At 41.3% G+C, this 23,522-nt stretch overlaps 3 protein-coding genes across 8 annotated transcripts in view; 2 read left to right on the top strand and 1 right to left on the bottom strand.

The window, feature by feature from the left end:
• nav1a (neuron navigator 1a) overlaps positions 1-14,124 on the bottom strand; it is a 92,970-nt gene extending 78,846 nt beyond the window's left edge. For 3 of the 6 annotated variants that reach the window (XM_076878745.1, XM_012921186.4, XM_076878747.1), the window contains exons 1-4: positions 13,927-14,008; positions 13,407-13,522; positions 4,937-4,968; positions 1,982-2,138 (exon numbers count right to left, since the gene is read on the bottom strand). The gene's annotated coding sequence lies outside the window, so the exon portion shown is untranslated. Of the gene's footprint in view, positions 1-1,981; positions 2,139-3,275; positions 3,382-4,936; positions 4,969-13,406; positions 13,523-13,926 lie in introns of those variants that run through there. The other 3 variants (XM_076878743.1, XM_076878746.1, XM_076878744.1) reach the window with 3 other exon arrangements.
• csrp1a (cysteine and glycine-rich protein 1a) lies at positions 8,394-17,454 on the top strand. Its single transcript, XM_004558832.6, has 6 exons — positions 8,394-8,717; positions 11,048-11,157; positions 12,758-12,926; positions 13,008-13,137; positions 13,217-13,313; positions 16,478-17,454. The coding sequence occupies exons 2-6, from the start codon at positions 11,049-11,051 to the stop codon at positions 16,552-16,554; spliced, it is 582 nt and encodes a 193-aa protein (XP_004558889.1). The 5' UTR covers positions 8,394-8,717; position 11,048; the 3' UTR covers positions 16,555-17,454.
• A 1,253-nt stretch (positions 17,455-18,707) lies between these two features.
• On the top strand, positions 18,708-21,114 carry phlda3 (pleckstrin homology-like domain, family A, member 3). The gene is made up of 2 exons (XM_004558835.6): positions 18,708-19,441; positions 20,553-21,114. Exon 1 carries the CDS (start codon positions 19,010-19,012, stop codon positions 19,430-19,432), a length of 423 nt encoding a protein of 140 aa, XP_004558892.1. The 5' UTR covers positions 18,708-19,009; the 3' UTR covers positions 19,433-19,441; positions 20,553-21,114.
• The last annotated feature ends 2,408 nt before the right edge of the window (positions 21,115-23,522 follow it).

Raw genomic sequence — 23,522 nt, 5'->3', positions numbered from 1 at the left:
CTTTCTGTCTGCTGTAGGTCCTGCTAGGATTTCCAGGAGCACAGGTGTGGGCTGACTCGATGTCTATCTGTATGAAAATTTGATTTTCCCTTGGGGATATGCCGGGGTCACACCAACACTTCTGCAGGCTGTATAAGAACATACAGGGGCTCAGCTGCTGATGGTGATGTGTGTGTGTTTGTGTGTGTGTGTGTATTCATATCTTTGTGGGGACTTAAAAAGGGGAAGTTTACTATACTTATGAGGACCAAAATCCTGGTCCCTACAAGTTTGAAGGCATTTTTCCACAGTCAAAATGTGGTTTAGTGTCAGGGTTACAATAAGGTTATGGTTAGGTTTAGAGTAAGGTTTAGGCATTCATTTTTCAGGGTTAGGTTTATTGGGCGGGGCTAGGGAAAGCAGGCTGTGTGTGTGTGTGTGTGTGTGTGTGTGTGTGTGTGTGTGTGTGTGTGTGTGTGTGTGTAAAAGAAGGAAATACAAATAAGGTGACTGAAACCAACAGGTGTAAGTTATGGGAAAATAATCTAGTTTAGTTTGATTTCTTTCAGTTATGTTATTATAGGATAGTTTGCAGTACAAACGTCTTACATGTGTTGGATACATTGTATTTGTCATGTGTTCAGACTTACAGGCTTCAAAGTTTGTTCTGTATCATCCTGTCACATAAAAAACTTTACAATACACCGTCTGTTGGCTCCTTTCACTGTACGTCTAACTCCATGTGATGTCTGTGTCTAAAGGAATGAGTTTGGTCTAAGAAGCGTTTTTATTTTTACTGTTTGAGGCACGTGCAAACGCAAAAACATGAAGCCATGTTTATATTGCTGCTCATTAGTTTGACAGTTAGCGCTTCATTAGCATCAGAATCAGCTTCATTGTACATATTTGTAAAGCTTCACCTTAGTTTAATATTTCATAGTATTTGCAAACAGCACTTTAATAGCTAAAAACATAATTACATATCTTATTGTGTGACAAAATAGTTGAACAATCAATCACTTTTGATTTGAATTTAAATCATAAATCAATCTGCCATCACTATCAGTCACTGTGTCTTTAGTTCTGCAGACCCGGGCCTCGGGGCTGACATCATGATTTAGCTTTCATACTTAAACCAGCTGAAATAAATAAAACCCTTTTCCCTGAGGTTTTGAAGGACATCATCGTGTTTGTACACTGACGCAAACACAGCACAGAAGCCTACAGAGAAACTGGGGTTTTGCTACAGATCAGTGTAGTTATTGTGTGGGTTACTGCATGGACCGACTACGGTCTCTCCTTCACTCTGCTAGGGTGGTGCTGACATCTACTGGGTACTGTCTGCAACTGCAGGAGCACAGCGTCTCATTCATTTCAGTTCCGTATTATCATTAATTATAGCTGCGAGGTGAATTATGCAGGCTTATTAATAGCATCTTTTACACTTATCAGAAACATCAGCCATATCAGGTTTATCTCCTGAAGGACAGAAGAACAAGGATAGCGTTGCAGCCAGCATTATGCTACATGTTAACAGTGTAATTTAATAACATTACACTGATTTCGCTCAGCTTTCCCATGGCGGCCTGTGGCTGACCTGAGTTACTCTATATCTTATGAGAAAAGCGTGTATATCCTCTCTCACAGACATGCACACTCACCCTCGTGATGAACACCCTCTGACTCATCACAAAATCAATACATGAGTTGGTAACACAGGCCTCTCTGTCTGTGAAGGGCATCAGCAGTGCCTGTGTGTCACACAGGCTGGAAACTACAGTACATTGAATTAATCACCTCCACTATGACAGCAGCCAGAACAACAGCAGTAAAGTCCTGCCGTGGAGCAGAGAAGCTAGTGACACCCAGTGGTACAACAAATTCCTGGGAAGGCAGTTTTCTTAAAAGAAAGTCATCATAAGATAAACGTGGCAATATTTTTAGCTCAAAAAGAACATACGAGTCAATTTCAAGGCTCTGCTGTGTCGCACGAAAGTCTTACCTGTCAGTGCGCCGTTGGGCTAAGCAGACGGAGCCGGCCAGAAGCAGGTCACACTTCTCTGACGTCCCAGGAACAATGGGCTGTTTTTTCCTGGATCACAGTTGCATCCTCACCACTGCTTTCCCATTGGTTCACAGCTCCTCACCAAGACAGGAAGCTTGAACAAACAGGAATGACACATTCAGCCAATCAGGGGCCTCTCTTTCGAGGTGACTCATTTTCAAAGTGACTTTCTTTGATTCTAACCTTTCGCCAAAAGGAAAAAAAAAGTCATTTGGCACATAGATTCAAAGAACACAGTCACGTATCTGCGACCTCAGAGGGCATTACACTAACCTAGATTCATTTTCTGGAGGCTTACTCTAAACAGCAAGCTCTCGTTGTAAAGTATCGTGTTTGACACTCTGGGGAACAGCTTTCGTCCCCATTATAAAACAAAAGAAACACACCATCATTATGTGACGGCGTAAACAGGGTTAAGCTCACACACTGTGAGTACTACCTGGACCACACGCACATACACACAAGAACTGAAGAGTGTTTATGTTATCATGACTCATTTGACCAAAATGGAAATGTATTTGGCATGAAGTTACCCAAAATGACACATAATGTGTCACCATCAGAAATCCCACAACACAGCACAAAGTCATCTCCGAACCTCGAGTCTCCAAATTGCACTGGGACAGTAAAGTAAATGAGCCTCGCTGGGACCTGGTGTGATAAAATGGGTTGTGTGAGTATTTAATGTACTGAGGATAGCTGCTGTACTCCTTTAAATAAAAAAAGATCTTTGTCTAACACGTCCTCTGCACATGCTCTTATTATAGAAGCCAGGGTACAAACACACGCACCCACAAAGTAAACAGGAGAAAATATAACCCGACTGCTGGCAATATAAATATCACCATGGGAGCAGCAGTTTGCCTCCATTCTTCTCAATATCAACCAAATGTACCACACGCTACAATATGTATACCACACATGCTTTACTGAGTCATACATCCAAGCTGCTGACTCAGGTCAACTGCCAATCATTTCATCCTGTAGATACTGCTGCTCTCTTTCTTTTCGTCTTCACTGGCCCATCTTTTCTCTCTTATTTTTCTAACTGTCACAGCACCATGAACATAGTCCTCGTATTAGAGTTTAGTAACTCTGCGCTTTTAGAATCAACAGGAAATATATTCAACAAGAGACACAGATTCATCAGGAAACAAGACAAAAATGTACTTAGAATTAGAGAAGGATCTGAAATATTAACTAGCTAAAGTAAACACGAGCCTTCACTCACCTGCCTCAGTCTCCAGTTGGAGTCGGATCTGTATGCTGCAGAGCGTGGCTGGCTCAATCCCTGCCTCAGCTCCTTTCTACTTTTTCTGGCTGGCCTCTGAGCTGCAAGCATGTGTGTGTGTGTGTTTGTGTGTCCGTCATTCTACTCCCCTATCACGTCATGCCGCTCTGCTGCTGCCGCAGTACGCCTGTAGCCGTATCCCCACCTCCTTCTTTTTTCCTCCCCTCATCCCGGTCTCTCTCCCCCTGTCTGTCTATGATGCTCTCTCTCAATAATGGACCTGTTGGCTTCGTTCCCTCCCTCCCTCTCCCTGAGTGAAATATAAGCCCAGCTAGCAAAGACCCGGCTGGTCCATTAGCTGGATGAGTGCGGTTTGTGTGTCTGTGCGAGCGCAATCACGGCTGCCTCTATAGTGTGAGTAATACATGGTAATTAAGCAGATGTAGCCACAAATGTGAGAAGCCTAAACCCATCATCTGGCTTTCTAGACCTAATTGGTGGTCATGGAAATCAGGATGACAGGAAAAAAAAAAAGTGCCACCTTAATGACAGATTTTCTGACGACAAATGAGAATGTGCACGTCACTATAAACACACATAATCACACAAACGGGCACACACATAGACACACATCCGCCCTCTGTATCTGTTTATATATCAGTGTGCATGCCTGAATGAACCAGCATCGTGAAGGAGGGCAGCTCATCCATCACTCCTCTAATTTGTCCCACGCTTCTAATGAAAAGAGGGGAGGCGAGACAGAGTGAGAGATAAGTGATGCAAACGAAGGCGAGGAAAGAAGAGCAGGAGGTGGTGTGATGGAGAAAGAAGCATGTGCAGAGTAAACCCTTTCCTCGCATCTTTTCCCAGGTGACATACTCGGAGTAACATTACAAAAACATCCCAGATACCTGACCTTGAGCTTGTCTTCCAAACTTTTCAATACTCAAACTATGAGGACTATAAAGATCTCATCAGACATTAGGAGGTCTACTTGAATTAAACAATCACATCAACAGAGAGACAAATGCGGTTAAATCACTGCTGTTTTATGTCATTTTACTGCTGGGCAACATCTCTCTGGTCATCTTTACAATTTATTCACAAACTCTTATGAATTTATCAAAAAAAGCACTTCTTATTGTGATAATTCTACGTTTGTTACCTTTTGTAATCATCGGCCACATTTGTGCCTCTCTCTGCATCTCTGCTCATATTTCTGCTGTGCTGGCCAAGAGTTCGAGCCACTATTATAAGAGCCAGTGCTGCATATTTAATGAAGACTGTGACATGCAACAAATTCAGAATCCCATCCTTCCCTTTTACAAAGTAGCTTATGGATCAGCTTCAGTTATTGGTTACGTCTTAAGAGTTTCTAAGTATGGGTGAGACTTTGGGGTCTGTTAGGTTGTTTATAGTCTTGTTTTGGCAGGAAAATACAACCTGAGCCTTCTATGGCTGATCACATATTGATCAAGAATTGGCTCTGCATGCTGAGAGATGCATAAACAATGAAAACCAAGCACAATAACTGGATGTTTGCTATTAGAACACATGCATACTGCACACATCCCCCCTCCCTCCTACTACAGGCACATACTACAGCATTCCCTTCATGCTTTCGACCACAATCACTTTACTGCTGACCTCCAAATACTCACTTTAATGCCACGGTTGCTCCTTTGCTTTCCAGCTACAGAGAGAAAAGATTAAAGTGTGCGAAACTTCTCCAACAAAGTCAGCCAAAAGCAGAAAGAAACAAACACATGATCTGTTGCTTTGTCTCATCGTGAAACGGGAAGTGACTTGTGACTGAGGATTATGGGTAGGAGTGTGCAGCCATCTGCATTGATGCATGTGTGCGTGCATATGTGTGTGTGTGTGATGGGTGTTTGGGTGGGGGTTAATGTCACGGCTAATCTTCTGACGTTCCCCAAGGCATGTATCTCCCCCCCCCCCGAGAGACAGACCCTGACAGACGCTGTTATGACAATGAGACACTTGTGTCACTGTCACCCTGAGGGGCATACGGTGGGGTGGAAGGGGGGCCCCGCTCTAACATGTTGACCCCGTGCTGTCTGGAACACGGAGCCTCAGATGGGCAGCTTGACCGAGACAAATGAAATTAAGAAAAACAAAAGAAGGAAGGAAGCACAAACAAAAAACAGAGCTATTGCAGCTGAGGGGAAGTTCATAGTTCTCTGTGAAAGTGTACACAGCATCTAATTAGAACAGTGCTTCAGCATCTGAGCTTGTTCCTACTGGATTTATGACTCTGCTTTGTCTGAATGTATGATTGCCACTAGATGGTGGCAGAGTATCATCTTCATATTACAGTATGTTAGTTTGAGACCAGCAAGTTCAAGCAAAGTCTAACCGGTGGAAAAGCTGTAAATCACAACGCCAGAAGGTTTAGTGAAGGTACAGAATCAAGGCAGACCTGCTAATATTATGTTTTATTGTTAAATATGGTAATAAATATGACATGCATTACCTATATTTTATTATTATTTATTTAATGTCTCAAGAAAAAATAAGAAGCTCTGAAATACTTAAATAAAAAAGGAGGTGCTGTAAAAATGAAAGCTAAATCATTACACTGATCACTGCAGTTACACAGTCTGCATATAAAAACTGGGCTTTCCCTCTGGGTCTACAAAATGAAACCAAGAATGAAGTGCCTAAAACCTTTCTAATATCCAACCACTTTTTTGGTTTTACACTAAATCTGTACGAGAAAGTTTCTACTGATCACTCGATCTGTGATCTCACTGAACAAATTCGGCACGTTATAGCTTTTGTCTCCATGTTATTCTTCCCCTTACAATATAAGGAACCTTGAAGTGACTGAGGCTGCACAACACAACAAACAAGAAGGCTGTTCTTTCACTACATGACAGACAACGATCAGTGGATGTTGCAACATTACTGCAACCTTCAAAGTCTTAGGTTAGATACAACAACATCATGCACACACTTTCCAGAAGTCACAGCTCTGCAGATCGCTGAATACTGTTGGGTTCATCTTGAAGGCGTTAGCTGTTTGTGTCAGGGTAAACTTAGCATAAGGGACAATACAGACAGCAGTTGTCCTTATTTGTATTACATGTTAATGACCAAACGATGAAGCAAATAATAAATGACATATAGAAAACTGCAGAATGCTGCTCATGTGGTGATGCGAGGCTGCCCTGAAGTCAGTGGCACTATGAAAACGTGAGCACTGACTCGGCACACAACAAGACAATAATGAATCTGTCACTTGATGTCCTGAACTGCAATTAGTCTCATTTATTCTATGCATGCTGCACGAGCTAATCCCATTTCACTTCAGCTTGATGGAAAAGGGGAACTGAAAGAATCTGACTGCATTCATCAACACTGCCTGTCATTGAATCTGCCAGCACCAAATGCCACCAACAGAAAACGGCTCATTAAAGGGCTCCTCTTGCACACTTTAATGTCAAGTGGCTTCCACTGAGCTTTGCTTCTTTCTGCAAATTAGTACACTCTCACTTTAGGCCATGTATAATCTCAGCACATAATTAAGAGGGAATGCCCACATCATTATTATTATTATTATTATTATTATTATTAATCTGCTCAGGTGAAAGCTGAGGAAGAGGTAATGTAATTGGAGCAGTTTGTTTGTCTCTCTGTGAAAAACGGGCAAAAAAGAAGCCATTAAAATAGCATGAAGATCTACGTCAGTCACTTCTAAACTCCAAGCGATGCTGTGACTGTCTTAAAGGGCAGCTTTTCACACCTGCAGCCCTCAAAAATCCCTCTACACATATGAATAAGAAAAATACTATTAGGTTTGTCAGCCGTGGTACTCTAAAACACTTGGTTGTACTACTTAACTTTTATTAAATGAACTCAAACACTTTATTGCAACAATGACAACATCACAGGCACCGTGCCACCCGGGCATTGAAGGGTATCATATAAACAAGCCGATTAGTTTTGAAAAAGCCTTGAAAACTTTCTCCTTTTCTTTTTATTCCCAGAAAATGACAGCACAAGTTACCCAGTAAATTTCCAAAAAGCATCTAACATTAAAATCAGGAATGCATCCTGCTGATATTACCCATCTTAACCACATGATGGCAGTAGCGTGAAGTCAGGTTAAAGCTGGATGCTTCATATACACATTTTCACATCTGTTTCTGTTGTTTCTCATCCATTAAGCATATCAGGGTGACCTTTTGCTGCTCGTGCCTAAAGGTCATTAAATGCTCTGGTAATAAAATAGAATCACTCTGAAATTACATCACGCTGAGAGCTGAACTCAAACTGATTAGCTGTTAAAGGTTAACCTGTGAGCAGGTAGTAGAACAGAGTAAGAAGTCTACTGATTGTGAAGCTTGTTAAGATGAGATGTCACAAAAACACGAAGACACAAATACTTTAGAAATCTGTCAAAAACGAAGCTAAAACGTACATTTTTATTTATGAGGCAAATGACAAAACGAATTCATGGTTTTATGCTCAAATCTGAGCATAAATCTGAGCCAGCTAACTGCATTTCTCAGCAAAGTCAGAAATTTGACAAGCATAACATTCAACCAATAAAACTAAATCTTTTCTGTTCAGAAATACACGTAAATAACTGTAACTTAACATCTCAATAATAATAATACTGTTAATTTAGGGCAGCTGTGGGGTAAACCTGACATTGGGTGCTGGTCTAATAAAAATGCTAAGCACCGTATTAAAACATTAACAATAATCGAATAAGCGAATTCTCTGTGCATTTATTTCAAAGGTCACTTTTACACATTCTTATTACAACTTAAAGAAATCTAGGAAAGCCCTGTGTTCTGTCTGCATTTCAAGAAAAAATATCCTCCCTGATCACAGTTTGGAACACTAATGTTTATGCATGATGAAAGTCTTTCAGCAATGTGAAGTTCATGTAGTTTAGTATCACGGTTCAGTGTTTGTTGGCGGCTGTCTGACAAATTGAAGGGCAGCCCTTGTGCAAGAGAGTTGCAAAACACGGAGTGCAATCAACAAGAAAATCTCTCGGCTGTGCGAGCCAGCACACAGCTTTTGAAGCCCGGCTCACTCCTGTTCAACCCCACCTCTCGCTCTCACTGCGTCTGCTCTCACTTGGAGAGTAAGCTCCCCTGATCCTCCACACAGACTAAGTTTACAGGCTGAAGCAGCAACAGCAGAAGCTCCTCCCTTTCGACACATCTGGAACAGTGTTAAAGCGGAGAGGAGCGCACCAACACTCTCCTGAAGGATAGCAACACAGTAAAAGTTGTTCAAATCAGGTTTTTAAGAGGACTGACCTTTTTATTTTTCTTGCATACTTAAAGTTAACTGTGGACAGCTGGTTTCCTGAACATACCACACAGCTCCATTTACGCTACTCTGACCTGTGAAAGATCTTCCTGCCCATCATCCCTCACTGACAGCTTCTACTTGCTGCAAGTAAGTAAAGATTTTTTATTTTGAGTTCTGATGGATTCTGTTTGCTTCTGTCTAATTTCTTATTTTGTTGATGCATGATGGGAAAGACACTTGCAACACTTATGATACCACAATACCACAGGGTGCCTTTATGTTTCCGTTACAGCAAAGTGTTTCAGAGTGAGCAGCTAAACATTAACGCAAGAGAGGAATAGTAATGCACAATAAAGAAAATACAGCACAGCAAGTTCCTACTAACTTTCACCAACATTACGCTCTGCCTGAATCACACAGATATCACATGCTGTCACATTAAATTTGTTAGTGGACTTCCTGATTTGTAGGAGTTTCCAGTCCTTACTGCTCCTTCCCTAAAGCATTCTCATATCTGCGTGTCCTTGCAGGTCTAAACATGCAAAGCCACCACAATCAGCATGAGCTCGAATTCGTCCTGATGGAAATAATTTAGCAGATACACAGAATATTTATGTAACGTATATGTAAGGAAAACTAATGTCTCCAGTAACCTTTTCATCCATCAAGTGACAATTCTCCCACTTCTCTATGAATTTCCCCTCCTGTGGTCAAACTGACTGTCAACTCAGTCCCATTCTATCAGTGAACAAGCATCAACAACAGCACCACACAAAGTTAAGCAATTACTGATAGCCTTGATTATCCACGAGCATTTTCCTCACCTTCTCATCTACATACTCGGTCCTGAAGCTGGGAGCCGGGCTCATTGCTAACAACAAAAGCTTTTAACCACTGATGCTGATTGTCACCCTTCCAAAATGACATGGAAGACTGAGACATTTATTTGAGATTTCAAGTCATAGTTTCCAAAGTCGGCAGCTGGAAAACTCTAAAATGTTTCCATCACTGCTTGGTCCAAAAACATTCCCGGCATTTCTGCTTTAAGTGGGATTGAGGAATGTTCCAAGACTGTAAAACTACGCAAACTGCCATCCTTTATGAGCGGATACTGAAAATGCCAGCTAGTCTCCATCTTCCTCATATAAACATTTACGATGCAGACCTCTCACTTTCTTCTGAGCTATGCATCCAAAACTCTCATTCACCACTGCTTCCCTAAACTTTACAGTTTAGACTTCCGTGGCTGTGCCTGTGGTCTCTTTGTGAGTTGTAACTGTGACTTTTTCAATTTCTATACAAGACAATATGACTGAGCTTCAACTTAAAGCTGCAAAGCAAAGCCATTTATCAGTGATTATCAAGCAACACAGCCCTGTTTTTATAATTATTTTCATTGATAGTAGCACTTTTAAATTCTACATGAAAGATGTAGGGTGCAGAATAATTTAACACACAAGAAGCCATGTGACTGTACATGATATGTATAAATAACTCGTATAATTTATAAACTGGAATAAGAGTTTTCTAAAGGCTCAGCTACATCCAAGAAAACTGCATTAGTTCCCTTAACAGAAACTGCGTTTACAGTGACAAAAAAGGCAGCGTATGATTCTGTATCATAGTGAAATGAGCTCATATTCACAGTAAGTATAAGTACTAAGTTATTTTTAACATTTTTAAATAGAGTCAGAGGCCATGTGGTACCGCCTGTTATTTCTGAGTGAGTCATACTGTATATTGTGCCCAGAAGTCTTAGGTAATCTAAGTTAGAAAAAACAAGCTAACCTTGATGGAGTTGTCAATTTTTTTGACATATTTTGAGCCGTATAAAACACAACTGCAGGTATTAGGTGCTGTGTGGTTACGGGCTGAAGCTGTAGATGATAAATGTGAGACATGACCATGAAAAAGGGGGAGGAGGGTTTACACGGTCAGGAATGTGGAAGTAGATATGCAAGAATGGACAGGGAGGGAAACAGACTGGATGGCAGGGTTTTCACATGCCATCGACTTTAACATTCCTCAGAAAATCATGCTTACGCATAACTTCCACAATGACTGCTTCTATTTTTTTAAGAAAGAGACCTTTCGTTTTTGGCCCTTTTACAGAAAAGAACTCTTCTAGAATTTTCCACTGCAGTTCTGGCTTGATTGTCCGTTACAGAAACCACAAAGAACTGGCAGGAACATAATTACTAGCCTAGCCTTACAAAGCCAGATGTACAGGCAACCAAATAAGGCTGTTTAAATAGGTTTCCTAAAACAATAACTGTTTGCGTTTCCATGATGGTTCTATTTAACAGTCCACTGATTCATCTGTTTTTCTATTCAGGGCCCTTTCCACTCATTAATTAAAGCACCTTTAAGGTCCTTTTGGTGCATTTCCAGCTGTTTCTACCGTCTGTTTTACCAAAAGCTTCATTTCATATCAAAATATGTCTGTTTTTCTGTCTGTGTAACATGGATCACTAAAGGATGCCTTTGGGAGGAGGAAACAAGTGTGGCCGCTGTTCAAAGACGGTTTACTTTGCAGAAGAGGTTCTCTGTGACGGGCGGAGCTTCCATAGATCCTGCTTCCTGTGCAGTGAGTTAACCGATTGCTGTTTCCTGTGATTGTGGAGCCCAGTGAACTTTTGGCACGTATTACAGGCACATGTAATATTAACCTAATGTGTATGAGCCGTCTGTATGTGCAGACAAAGACAAATTGCTGTATAAGTCTGGCTGAGCTATATTTGAACTACATCTTGGTCTATTAATTTTTGTGTGTGTGTCTCCTAGAAACTGAGCCTTAAGCTGATCAGTTCCCCTTTCGCTCTAACTTCCTGTCAGAGTCTATTCAGATGAGCTGCAGAGAGAAAAAATATCAACACATTTCAGGATTAGCCAGTTTCATATAAAAGTCTTGTATCTTTATAAAATCCAGTTATTTACATTGATGTGTTAGCACTACAAAACCTTTTTATCTTCCAAGGAGTCGCACGAGCAAAAAGTCTACTAACCTAGAGGAGTCCTGTGTCTTTATAAAATGTGATTAAAACAGTCTGCAACTAGGCCGATGAAAAAACCAAAAGGACGCCGGTGTATTTCTGGCCTCTATCGACTTCTAGATTGGTTTCCTGCTTTTTGTAAACCTCTGGGACCATTCCTGTTATCGCTGCGTCACTCCCTGGAAGTCCACTTCAAAAACTAGGAAGAAATAGCAGCACATTTCAGGTTGTTTATGCTGAATGTTCTCCTTAATATGCATCAGGATGGTAGAACTACCAGCGATGAATTTAAGGTGGAGAACCCAGTAAACCCCGGGCGCCATCTTGGTTCAGGTTGCGCTCCTAGTGGTGCTCCTGTTTTTGGCTTTTTCTGGCTTGGACACTGATGGCTCTCACACTGAAGACCACTGTTTAGTGTCTATTTGAGCTTTCTTTTAGTTGTTCTTCTTCTTTTGGCTTTTCTCTTTAGGTGTTGCCATAGCCAATCATCTGCCTCCACCTCTCCTGAACTCTTGCAAACCCTATCCTAGTCAAAAGTACTATAGTTACTGGCCTTGCACCGATAGCAGTTGTTAACCCAGAAAATATAATTCTTGACAATCTGCATATTTCATCTGCCAACGATTTTATACCAAATACCCATCCTGACGCATGCATCCCCATCTGTCCGAGCTTGGGCTCAGAACTAAGAGTACACTGACTTGCTGGGTTTGTCTTCACCAGTTATGATCCCCAACATGTAGTTTAGGTCAGCTTGGGTCAACAAGTTGATGTTTGTTGAGCTGTCTGGTAAAACTGCAAATATGCATCTGCGAGTAATGGAAACAGGATTTCCTGGAAGTGATACAATCTAGCAGGATTGCTAAAATGCTCACAGCAATTCAAAAAGGAAACATCAGACAAAACATTTTGACCACTCCACATACAAGTATTCATCTCTTGTGTACTGTAAATCTTTCATAATGATAAATTAGATATCTTGAAAGAAATGTGGGTTCATGGGGTTTGGAGGAGTTATTTGTGTTCTCGCATCACAATCAAACATTCCTGTGATGGAATTTAGATGAGAACATGTTCCTTCAAACAAAATGTTCCTTATAAGGCAAACAGTTGGGAGCCTTTATAAACACATGAACGTACTCAACGAAAAGTGCAAAGGTATGCAAAACAATAATAACGTGTCTCTTTGTACAGTGGTGTGTGGGAAGAATTTGGACAGCACAACTGTTGCTGTTCATATGGATGAAGTCTACTGCAAGGCATGCTATGGTAAGAAATATGGGCCAAAAGGCTATGGTTATGGCCAAGGAGCAGGAACCCTCAGCATGGACAAAGGAGAGTCCCTGGGAATTAAACCTGAAGAGTGAGTAACACACAGGCAAGCATACTTTTTGATGGTTTTAAGGCTCCTTATCCACATTTTGTTGCCTTCTTTACCCATCAGACCCGGTCCCCATCGTCCTACCACCAACCCAAACCCCTCCAAGCTAGCTCAGAAGTTTGGAGGATCAGACAAATGCCCTCGCTGTGGCAAGTCTGTCTACGCTGCTGAGAAAGTGATGGGAGCTGGGAGTGTAAGCAAAACACAAGCATATATGCGCGCATGCAAGAAAAACACAACTGCTTTAAAACGAGGCTTGTATATGTTTACAGGCATGGCATAAGTCTGGATGTTTTACATGCGCCACTTGTGGGAAGAGCCTTGAATCAACCACACTAGCTGATAAGGAAGGGGAAATCTACTGCAAAGGTAAAACTCTCTCTTTCAAAGACTTCTATAGAACCAGACAACAGCACTTACTGCCACCTGCTGGCCTTTAAAAAGAATGCAGGTGTAACATACCTCCACATTGGGTCCAAACTTCAAACATTTCCCATGGGTCAATGACTGTCACAATTAAGATGTGTTTCCATGGGCGCAAAGCTAGGAAAGCTAACCCATTCAGGCCCAGGAAGGATCTGAAACAGATAATATAGGTGATAGGAACACTAAATATATATAACTTGGGCTGAAAGAAAAAAAAGTCTTTATAAATGAGGCTTGTGGTTAAAAACGAACTCCTTTTTTATAAGAATGGCCAAATGAGTTGTAATAAACCCTAGAATACAACAGAGGGTGCAGTTACTCAGAAAAATAGAAGTTTTATGATTTCAGTTGAACTCTAAACCTGGGATTCAAAGTTCATGCCTGCAACAAGTTAAACAATGACTCCGAAAGGTTCTCTTCATCAAAATCTGTAAGCCTATTATAAATTAATTACACAAACTATGCACTGTATAGCTATCAAGCTATGTGCTAAATGAAAAAATAACTTTATCTATTACTTTCTGACTCATTTCAATAAATACCAGCAAACACTCACCAGCCACTTTATTAGGTACACGTTGCTAGTAATGGCTTGAACCAATTTTGCCTTGAAAACTGCCTGAATTCTTCACATCACCGATTAGACGAGGTGCTGGAAAGAGATTTTGGTCCACGCTGACATGACAGCATCACGCAGTCGCTGCAGATTTGTCCGCTGCACATCCATGACACAGATCTCCGGTTTTACCACATCCCTAAAGTGCTCTATTTTTGTAGGGTCTTTAACTATAGTAAGAAGGGCTTTGAGGTAACTGTTTTTGTGATAATGTGCTACATAAACAAAATGAACTGAACTTAATTATTAGATTGGGATGTGGTGAATGTAAAGACCCTTTGAGTGAATTCACTGTCATGTCCAGGAAACCACTTTGAGATGATCTGGTGAATTACTCTGCTGAAAGAAGCCATCTGAAGACAAGCAGTAGCACTTGGGTAGGCTGTTTGTGTTTAATCAGTGCTCAAGCTGTACTAATGGGCCCAAAGTGATTCAAGAAACTACCTCTTACACAACTACACCATCAGCAGTCTAAACTGTTGATAAAAGGCAGGATGTACACCAAATTCTGACCCTGCCATGCCATCCAAACGTTGTAGCAGAAATTAAGGATAGACATGTTTTCAATTTTCTATCATCCAATTTTGAATGTTTGCACATAGTAGCCTCAGTGTCACAGTCTCGCTGAGGCAGACTGTATGTGTTGTGAAGAGTGGACCCAAAATGCAGACATGAACGAACTTGGAACAAAACTTGAATATTAACAAAAGGCGAGCCGTTTAATAAGGCTGACAAAAAGACACAACAATGAGCAAAGACAAACTAAACATTAACCTAAACAGGTGAACTAAAATACAACATGAAAAACCCTGATAGTAACAGACCTGGAAACACGGTGAAACAACAGATGACCTGACAAAGACTGAGTGAGAGAACACGGACTAAATACACACAGGAGGCTAATGAGGGAAGTGGGAACACAGGGGGAAACAGCTGACACACAGGAACATAACAACATCACAGGGGAAACATAAAGCTGAATACACTGAACGCAGGAACACGGGACCTCTTCAAAATAAAACAGGAAACATAATGAAACGCAGACGTGACAACGTGAACTTGACAACAAAGGACATGAAACATATAAAGGACAAGAGAGACTTAACACAGGGGTTGAAAACACAAGGGGAAACTAATAAACAAGTGAACTTAGAAAACCCAATGAACTTAAACATGAATCATAAACATCAAAATAAAGTAAAACTCAAAACGTTGGGTCAAAAAGACCCAGGATCCCGACACTCAGTGCCGTTATTAGCTGACAAAGGAGACAGAGGTCAGTCAGAGAAAGATGTCCTTGGTTGTAACAAGTAGTTATTTGAGTTATTATTGCCTGGCTATCCGCTTGAAACAGTCTGGCCATTCTCCTCGGACATCTGGCATCAAGAAGGCATTTTCTTCCAGATACATGCCACCCACTAGATATTTTCTCTTTTTCAGAGCATCCTCTGTAAACCCTGGAGATCGCTGTGTGAAAATCCCAGTAGATCAGCAGTTTCTGAAATTCCCCATAGTAATTCTACAGGTCATCTTGATCACATCTGCATGCTTAAATGCACAGACTTGCTGCCATGTGATTGGCTTATTGGACATTTGCATTAACGACCAGTTAAACATGTGTACCTAATAAAGTGGCCGGCAAGTGTATAATCCAACAATGTTGTTAACACAACATCACAGGCTCATATTCGTTTTTATTATTTTGTCACAATACCTTGTAGGTGTGTACTGTAAATTGAACCCACTGGTGATGAATAGCGGAGCTTATCAATGCTCCCAGGGTCCAACACCTTTCAGCTCAATATTCTGTTATATGGGCACATTAACCCCTTTATTGTGTCTGGGACAACCCAGCCCCATGTATAGGCACATACAGAGAAACACGTTTTTCAGGTACTCAGTATGGGCTATGTAGCTGAGGAATATGAGACCCAGCAAACAAAGTTCAGAATTAAACTGCTGAATTAAAGTGTTTACTCATTCCTGCAATCTAACAGCCGCAAAGGTGTAAATCTAACGCTGGTATCATGTTTCAGGGCCGAAACACGCCACAGAATCTGCACTTGAGCGGTAACACTGAGCATTTAGAGGCGCACAAATGAAATAGTCTGTATATAGAAGAACCAGCATGGGAGCTGTGGTGCAATATATTCTTTAGTTTGCTCATATGTAAAATTTATTTGTTAAGGCCGTTGCTAAGTGGTGCACACCAGCTTGAGCTAATGCTAACTCAATCTGTGAGTCTGTAGATCCAGAAGACAGCATGGGATAAAAAAAACATTTGAGGGGGAAGTCAAAAGTCCTTCTACCAACAATCCTGAAGAAACTTTGGTCCCTGTGAGGAATTCAATCGAGGAATATCATGTTTGCCAGATGGAAATCAAACACTCAAATCAAAGCTGATCCAAGCAGGCCACAGTGAGCTTTGTCTAATATATATGGGAGGATGGCAAAGTGTGGAGTCTTATGGCATTACCTTTGTTCTCAACAGCTTGTTACGGCAAAAACTTTGGTCCCAAAGGATTTGGCTATGGACTGGGAGCCGGGGCGCTGGCGCACACTCAGTAGGAACCGCGTATCTTCAGCAGCACAGCTCCAGATTACTGCACTGCCTGGCTCTTCCTGCAGGGGGCAGACGACCTATATCCACAGACGCGCTTGATAGAAAGCTGCTTTTATAAACTGTACAGTCGAAAGGATGACACCTTCATAATCCCATAGAAACAGGTGAATACTATTGCAGTGCTGCCACATATGCACATTTAGTGAACATGAATATCTATGTAAAACTGCATGGGTGATTTGCACTCAAAAATATCGTCCTCTCATTAAGAATTATTTTTTCTCTCAACACTTGCAACCCCTGGTGTTGTCATAAAAAATGATCGCCTGCCAAAAACGATTTCCGGTATTTGGCCCGAAATTATTGTTCGTACTTAAATGGTTGTAAATCACTTGTTGGTCTGTGAAACGTGTGTCAAACATCTCTCTTGGTTGATATCGAGCCACTTGAAGTCAGAAGATATATTTCTGTCATGAGGTAGAAGCTGCAATCAGAGACTTTTATACATCCTTTAATAACGAATGTAAAACTGTCACTGCAGCAGAGGTTGCACCAAATAACACAACAGTTATACAAAGATGTTTTAGGTGGATTGATTATATTATAGAATATAGAGTGTGTACAATAATGTCAAAAAGAAACCTGCTAAACAGATGAATTTTTTATTTTATATATAACACCTTCGTAAATGGTGCTGACTGCAGACTATTTATCAATATAAACAGAGATATTAAAAAGAACAGCACACAAACACACACAAAAAGACATACAATCAACGGAAATCACTTTTTGTCAGACGATCACCTTTTAACATCACAAGATAACCTATACAGCCATCTAAAATTTCACAATTGCGGTATGCTTTCTGAATAGCATGATGATAAATAAACTACAGAGAGAATGTATTTGGTGTCATTGTTTTTATTGGCACAAAGTGAAGTGAAACTGCCTCCTCGGCCTCCTTGTCTCGGTTTGTGTCTGAGGCGAGTATCATAGGTGGTGGTTTCTGTTTTAAGAAACGACACGTGCAGGATACATCGTATCCATTCCTCTCACACCACGCGACACACTGGGACCAGGTAAGTCCAGTATCTTGTAAAATTAGGGGAATCACAGATACACTCCACCCACAAAGCTTATCTATCACGTAAGAATGTCAGAAAGAATTTACCAACAAATTCCACCACATTAGTTCGACAGAGAAGTGAAAGCGGAGCTCTAAAGTTATGAAAATATAATCTGTTAATCAAATGAAATATACATTTTTATTTCACTAGTTGTAAATATTTCATCCTTAATGTGAAATCTGTAGATGAGGCAAATTGGACATCTTTGCGTGTAGCCCTACCTTGTAACGACATTGTTTCCAGAAGGTGATGATCACTAACCGGCTGATTAGTCATTCAGCAGTTTGAACTCTTTATCCAACTTTATCCGCCATGCCACCCACTCACATTCCAGCTCTCAGAGAGGCGAGATTACATAGTTTCTAATAAGGAGTTTCAAGGCTTATAAATGAGCGCTTATTGCACTTTAAGCATATTAGCATTTTAGTTTACTCATTTATACAGAAAGGTGTGTTAGCAGGTTTTTCTACAGGTGCACTGCGACCTCAAAGGGAGATGGTCAGGCCTGAACCCATCTACTCTGTGTTTACCTTTGTTGTGGAATTCAGTTTTTAAAAAACGTTGCACTTTCCTCCACAGCTCTCACGTTGATAACGAGTTACTTTGAAGATGAATAGCATAAACAGAAGAAAAAATGGTAACCAATAATCAAGTTAGGCCCATAATTACCACTGGCAGCATTAAACATGAACATATGGTGTACTCGTAATTATAATCCATTATTCTGATATTGGCCATTCTGCACTACTTTTGCTTATTTAATACTTTTTTCTTTTTACTTGAGTGAGGTAACTCGTAAAGACTAAGAAGTATATTTACCCTGGTGTTGCTATGTTAAAGTTCTGAGCACTCTCTCCACCACTGAAACACATAAAAAGGCTGCTATGCAGAGTGCTGTAAAACACAACTGTCAGCGTGCACTAACTGACTCTCTGTGCCTGTCTTTCTTTCGCGCGCACTGCACGCTGACGCACCCACTCAAGATGGGAATTTCATAAACAGCCCGGATCTTCTCCTGCCGTCACTGAGAAGGAGGCGGGTGCTAGTTGAAAGGGGGAGAAGGTCCAGACAGGAGCCGGGCATGTTCAAACATATCCAGGCAGAGCAGCCTACCAACCCGCACGGTGTCCTGTCATTGCGCACAGACGGAACTTATTCACAAACCTTGTTGTAATAGACAAATGTGTTTAACATCATATTTACTGTAGCGAATCTGTTTCCCCGAGGGACGTTGATACGGCAAGACACGCGATGCGTATTTAATAGATTCAGTATCTATCAGAGGATTAAGTTGTCTAGTGTCTGGTACTGAAGTGGTTCCTTCAGCGTGGAAATGTCCTTCGCGGCCAAGGCGATGAGAGACGGACTGCTAGAGAAGCGCAGCAGCGGACTTCTCCAGCTGTGGAAGAAGAAGCGCTGCGTCCTCACTGAGGACGGGCTGCGCCTGCACAACTGCAAAGGAGGCGGCGGTGATGCTCCGGGTTTGGCGTCGAGCTCCAAAGTCAAGGAGCTTCACTTTGAGCGCATGGTCACGGTGGACTGCGTGGAGTATAAGCGAGGGCTGGTGTACTTCACTGTGGTCATGGTTACGGGCAAGGAAATTGACTTTCGGTGTCCGCAGGACGGCACAGCGTGGAACGCAGAGATTGCTCTGGCTTTGGTGCGCTATAAGAACCTACAAGCCGTGCAGACCGGGAGGAACCGGCACCTGTCTACGGGACACCTGGGCAGCACTGGGGAGGACGAGGAGCTCTGATTGTCGAAGGTATCCTAAGTTGTTGTCTGGTTGGACTGAAATAGCTAGAAGTCAAAGTGTGACTTATTGGCGTGGGAAAGCTTTTATTTCATTTATGTAGAAATCATTTTAACTGGGCTCTGGAGAGAGTGGCACCACACCCTCTCATTGCTCAAATATCCTCAAGTTCACTCCCAGTAACTGAGACTGGCAGTGAATCCCAAGCAAATACCTCAGCTAAACAAACATCATCATCATCATCATCATTATTATTATTATTATTATTATTATTATTATTGGTTTTTCAAGCAATTGGCAGCTAAACGCACAGCCGTGTGCCGGCAGTAAAACACCTGACTTAACATGTTATTTCCTTTTTGTGCTAATCACCAAACAAGTTGTTGCAATAGCTGGATGGAAAGGAATGAAAAGACCGAGACTCTTGGGAATGAGGTGACACAGAGCTGAGAAGCACTCACGTTAAGCTCGTGCTGAAGGTTATTTACAAGAACCACTTCAGTGTTTAGATGTTCCACCGAGTTAGAGTCCTCTCCGAGTTTTTCTTACTATGCTCATCTGCCTGTACTACACCTCAGTAGACACAAACCAGCTTCACTTGAGGACATAATTAAGATGCAACGTGAGCCTTCAAAATAACATCTGCCTGCCCCTCCCTCACCAAGCAGTCGAGTATTTTTAAACACGCGCACAAACACACACACTGACTTTCCTTATGGGTTTAGTTGACATGAAGCAGTGGGACACTAAGGGTGTTAAATCTGTCGTTGTGACTTTTGAGATCAAGGGTACAGTCGTCACCATCTAATGGAAACAGAGTTATTTAATGAAACCGGTCATCTCAAATGAACTCGTGACCCAAATGTGTGAGTCTGAACTATGAGCTCACAGTTTAGGAATCTGCAGCGATGGTTCTTTAAGAGAGCAGCTCTAGTCAAGTGCCTAAATTAACTTAGGAGCCGTGGTAACAGTGCAATTTAACTCATTACAAATGCACTTTTGAGCGACCCTGCTGCTGAACATAGACGTTAATAACCATATCTGTGCGTGTGTTTTAAATTATTTATTTCGTTTTTCAATGGTAAAAAATAAAATAAATAAAAATCTTTTTCTCTTCCTTCAGCCTTCCTACTTCCTTGGAGGGAATCAATAAGAAGGGGAAAGTAGTACAACTCACCAGATCCAGAGGATGCACAAAAAGGTCATCAGTGACCATGGAACAAACGACTGAGAACAAGTGTCACAGAAACTCATCTTGTCTTCCCTCATTCACTTGCAAAGTATAGGAATCTGATAAACTGTGGATAAAGACTTTGTTTCTGTCCTGATCTCATTGCTTAAGGACAATTTGGAGACTCCTGCATAAAAAAGCTGTTTTCTGGGAACAGTTTACCCTTTGTGCCTTGATGTTTCAGTAGCATCTTCATTTTTGAACATCATTTTGCGACAGTTTTTGACGCTGCTGAAACAGGAGTCGATTTGTTCTGCAGGCTTGTTTTTGAAGGATTGGTATGACTTACTTTGAAAACTTTAACTTACAGAATGAGCAGATCTTTGAGGTTTTCTAAAGATGGAATTGAAGTATTTTGTTTCTGATATATTGCACTCTGTATACTACATATTTGCTTAAACCATGTACAGTATTAGAACTGTAAAATAATAATAATAAATTTTTGTAATCCAGATTTTTCTGACATATTTTAGTTGGTCTTCTATTTTTAAATGGTGTTTCACTTCATTTCACTGTTCACTGGGAAGTCTAAAGTCTTTTAGCACTGAACTGTCAGCCACAGTTTATTTTAGATTCAGACCATTAATTGCTAAGCTCATCTGTTTCCGGTTGTGCGTTAACCTTGCTGTTATAGCCTCTGGAAAACACACACACACACACACACACACACACACACACAGTGGCATGGTTTTCCTGCTATTGCGTGTGTGCTGAAGTCAGGGCACCTTTTGTTCTGAGCGGTTTGGAGGACTAATGAGAAGCACAGTGAGCCTGAGGCATGTGCACACAAACATCCACCCACACAGATTCACCTACAGGAACGTGTGTGCACACCCAGCATGAAGTTCATCCAGACCTAAGCATCAGCAGATTCTTGTCAAGGAGACATAGAATTTATTGTTCATTTAATCATCTTGTGCATGTTTTTGTGTGTATATCAAGAATATAGCAGTCTGTGTGTGATATGTTTAGCTGTGTGGCTCGGTGCACTTTTAGAATAAAGGGCTAGTTGTATAGCAACTTCTCGTGTTCCTGTGGAAAACCCCCATTGCCACACCGCATGAGTCAGCAAAGGACAAGGAGTGCTGCAAGAAGTAGAGATGGATCATTGTATTAAGCAGTATGTTTGTGTGTGTGGATTTGTGTGGAGAGCAGGTTTCACAGAGAATATATGTGAAGTAGAGCCGTGGAGAGGTTACACCTTTAAAGGTACAGTGTGTAAAATCTCACCACTAGAGGTCAGCAGATTGCAGTCAACAGAATTTAGTGGCTGTTCATCTGTAGTGAGTGTAATCCAGGGGTGTCAAACAATGAGGTCCGGGGGCCAGAATCGGCCCAGCAAGAACTCTAATCTAATCTAATCTCCCCACAGTCATTAATACTACACCAAAGTAACTAGGTGTATGTGTCCCCTGATGTAAAATGAGTTAGAATGCCCTGTTTAGGCTTTTAGTCTGCTGTTTACCTCAACTGCCAATATACCTGTGTCCACCTCTGTTTACTCTGGAGGAGGCTGTGAAATTTAAAGTGTAAAGCTGATGAGTCAGTGAAGCTAACTTCTGTCTGATGAAGGCACTGAGGTGAGTTTTTGTCGGTAAGCACTGCTGCATTGCAGGTGTTAGCTGCTTGTAGCTGGCGTTTGTGAAACTTTCTTTGAAGAGAATCTAACATGGTAGGACTCGGACACTTAACAAATAGACTCTCATATGATGTGAGAATGTAACTAAACTGTTTATCAGAGGGAAACTTTGTTTTTTAGGAGACTTGAGACTAACATTAGCTTGCATAAAGGTAGTTTTTAACCAGCTGTTATTGTTTATTTAGCTAGCTAGTTGTCAGCTGGTTGGTGATGGTAAGATTACATTTATAACCCTCTGACAATAAGTAATTGGGCCAATATCTAGAATAAATAAGTATTTAAAAAAGTGTTGTTTTGGGGGGGTCGACTAGAATGTGATGGAACAGTTATGAAAGTGACAAGATACCAGCTAATAGCAAACATGTATCTACAGTATTATATGAAAACATACATTAACTTGCATCTTTTTCTCCCTCACAACACCAAAGTGTCATCCACTTCTTTTAAGCGTGTCTCAGTGCAATTATTCATTTCTATATGGGAGCTTGAGGGTCCTGCACAGTATCTTAGCTGTTCCCAGGACTGCGCTCTTCTGGACAGAGATCTCCGATGTCGTTCCCGGGATCTGCTGGAGCCACTCGCCTAGTTTGGGAGTCACCGCACCGAGTGCTCCGATTACCACGGGGACCACCGTCACCTTCACCCTCCACATCCTCTCGAGCTCTTCTCTGTTTAAACATCATCTTTCCAGGGAATCTGACAAACATGGAAAATAGAGCTACAATTAATTAAGAACCAGAGTGGTGTCAGATGTGGACTCACAATGTTCTCCTGATGTTGACACCAATGGGACCGTCTGTTGATTAGTTTATGTTGGAGTGCATTCTTCACTGACCAGAGCTCACTTCAAAAATCGTTGGCAAGCCTCCAGCTTCTCAGCTTCTAGAGATGGAGCTGCTGTGTAAATATTAAACCACTAGAGGTCTGTCTCGCCACTTTTAAGTGAGGAAAATGTCCGTGTGTGTGTGTACACCAGTCTGTGTGCATGAATCTGTGTCGGGCTTATCCAAGTTCTCAGATAATCTGTGTGTTTAAAAAGTTTTTTTCTGTTTTTTCCCTCTTTGGTTTACATTCTCCATTATCTGTTGTCACACACTGTGCAGGACTGCAAACAGAATGCCTTTGTGTGTGTGTGTGTGTGTGTGTGTGTGTGTGTGTGTGTGTGTGTGTGTGTGTGTGTGTGTGTGTGTGTGTGTGTGTGTGTGGTTGACTTTTATCAGTTT

This window comes from Maylandia zebra, linkage group LG20 (assembly GCF_041146795.1).
Source record: "Maylandia zebra isolate NMK-2024a linkage group LG20, Mzebra_GT3a, whole genome shotgun sequence".
Lineage (NCBI taxonomy): Eukaryota > Metazoa > Chordata > Actinopteri > Cichliformes > Cichlidae > Maylandia > Maylandia zebra.
The sequence above is the reverse complement of the archived record's forward strand: the minus strand, read 5'-3'. Positions and strand labels throughout refer to the sequence as shown.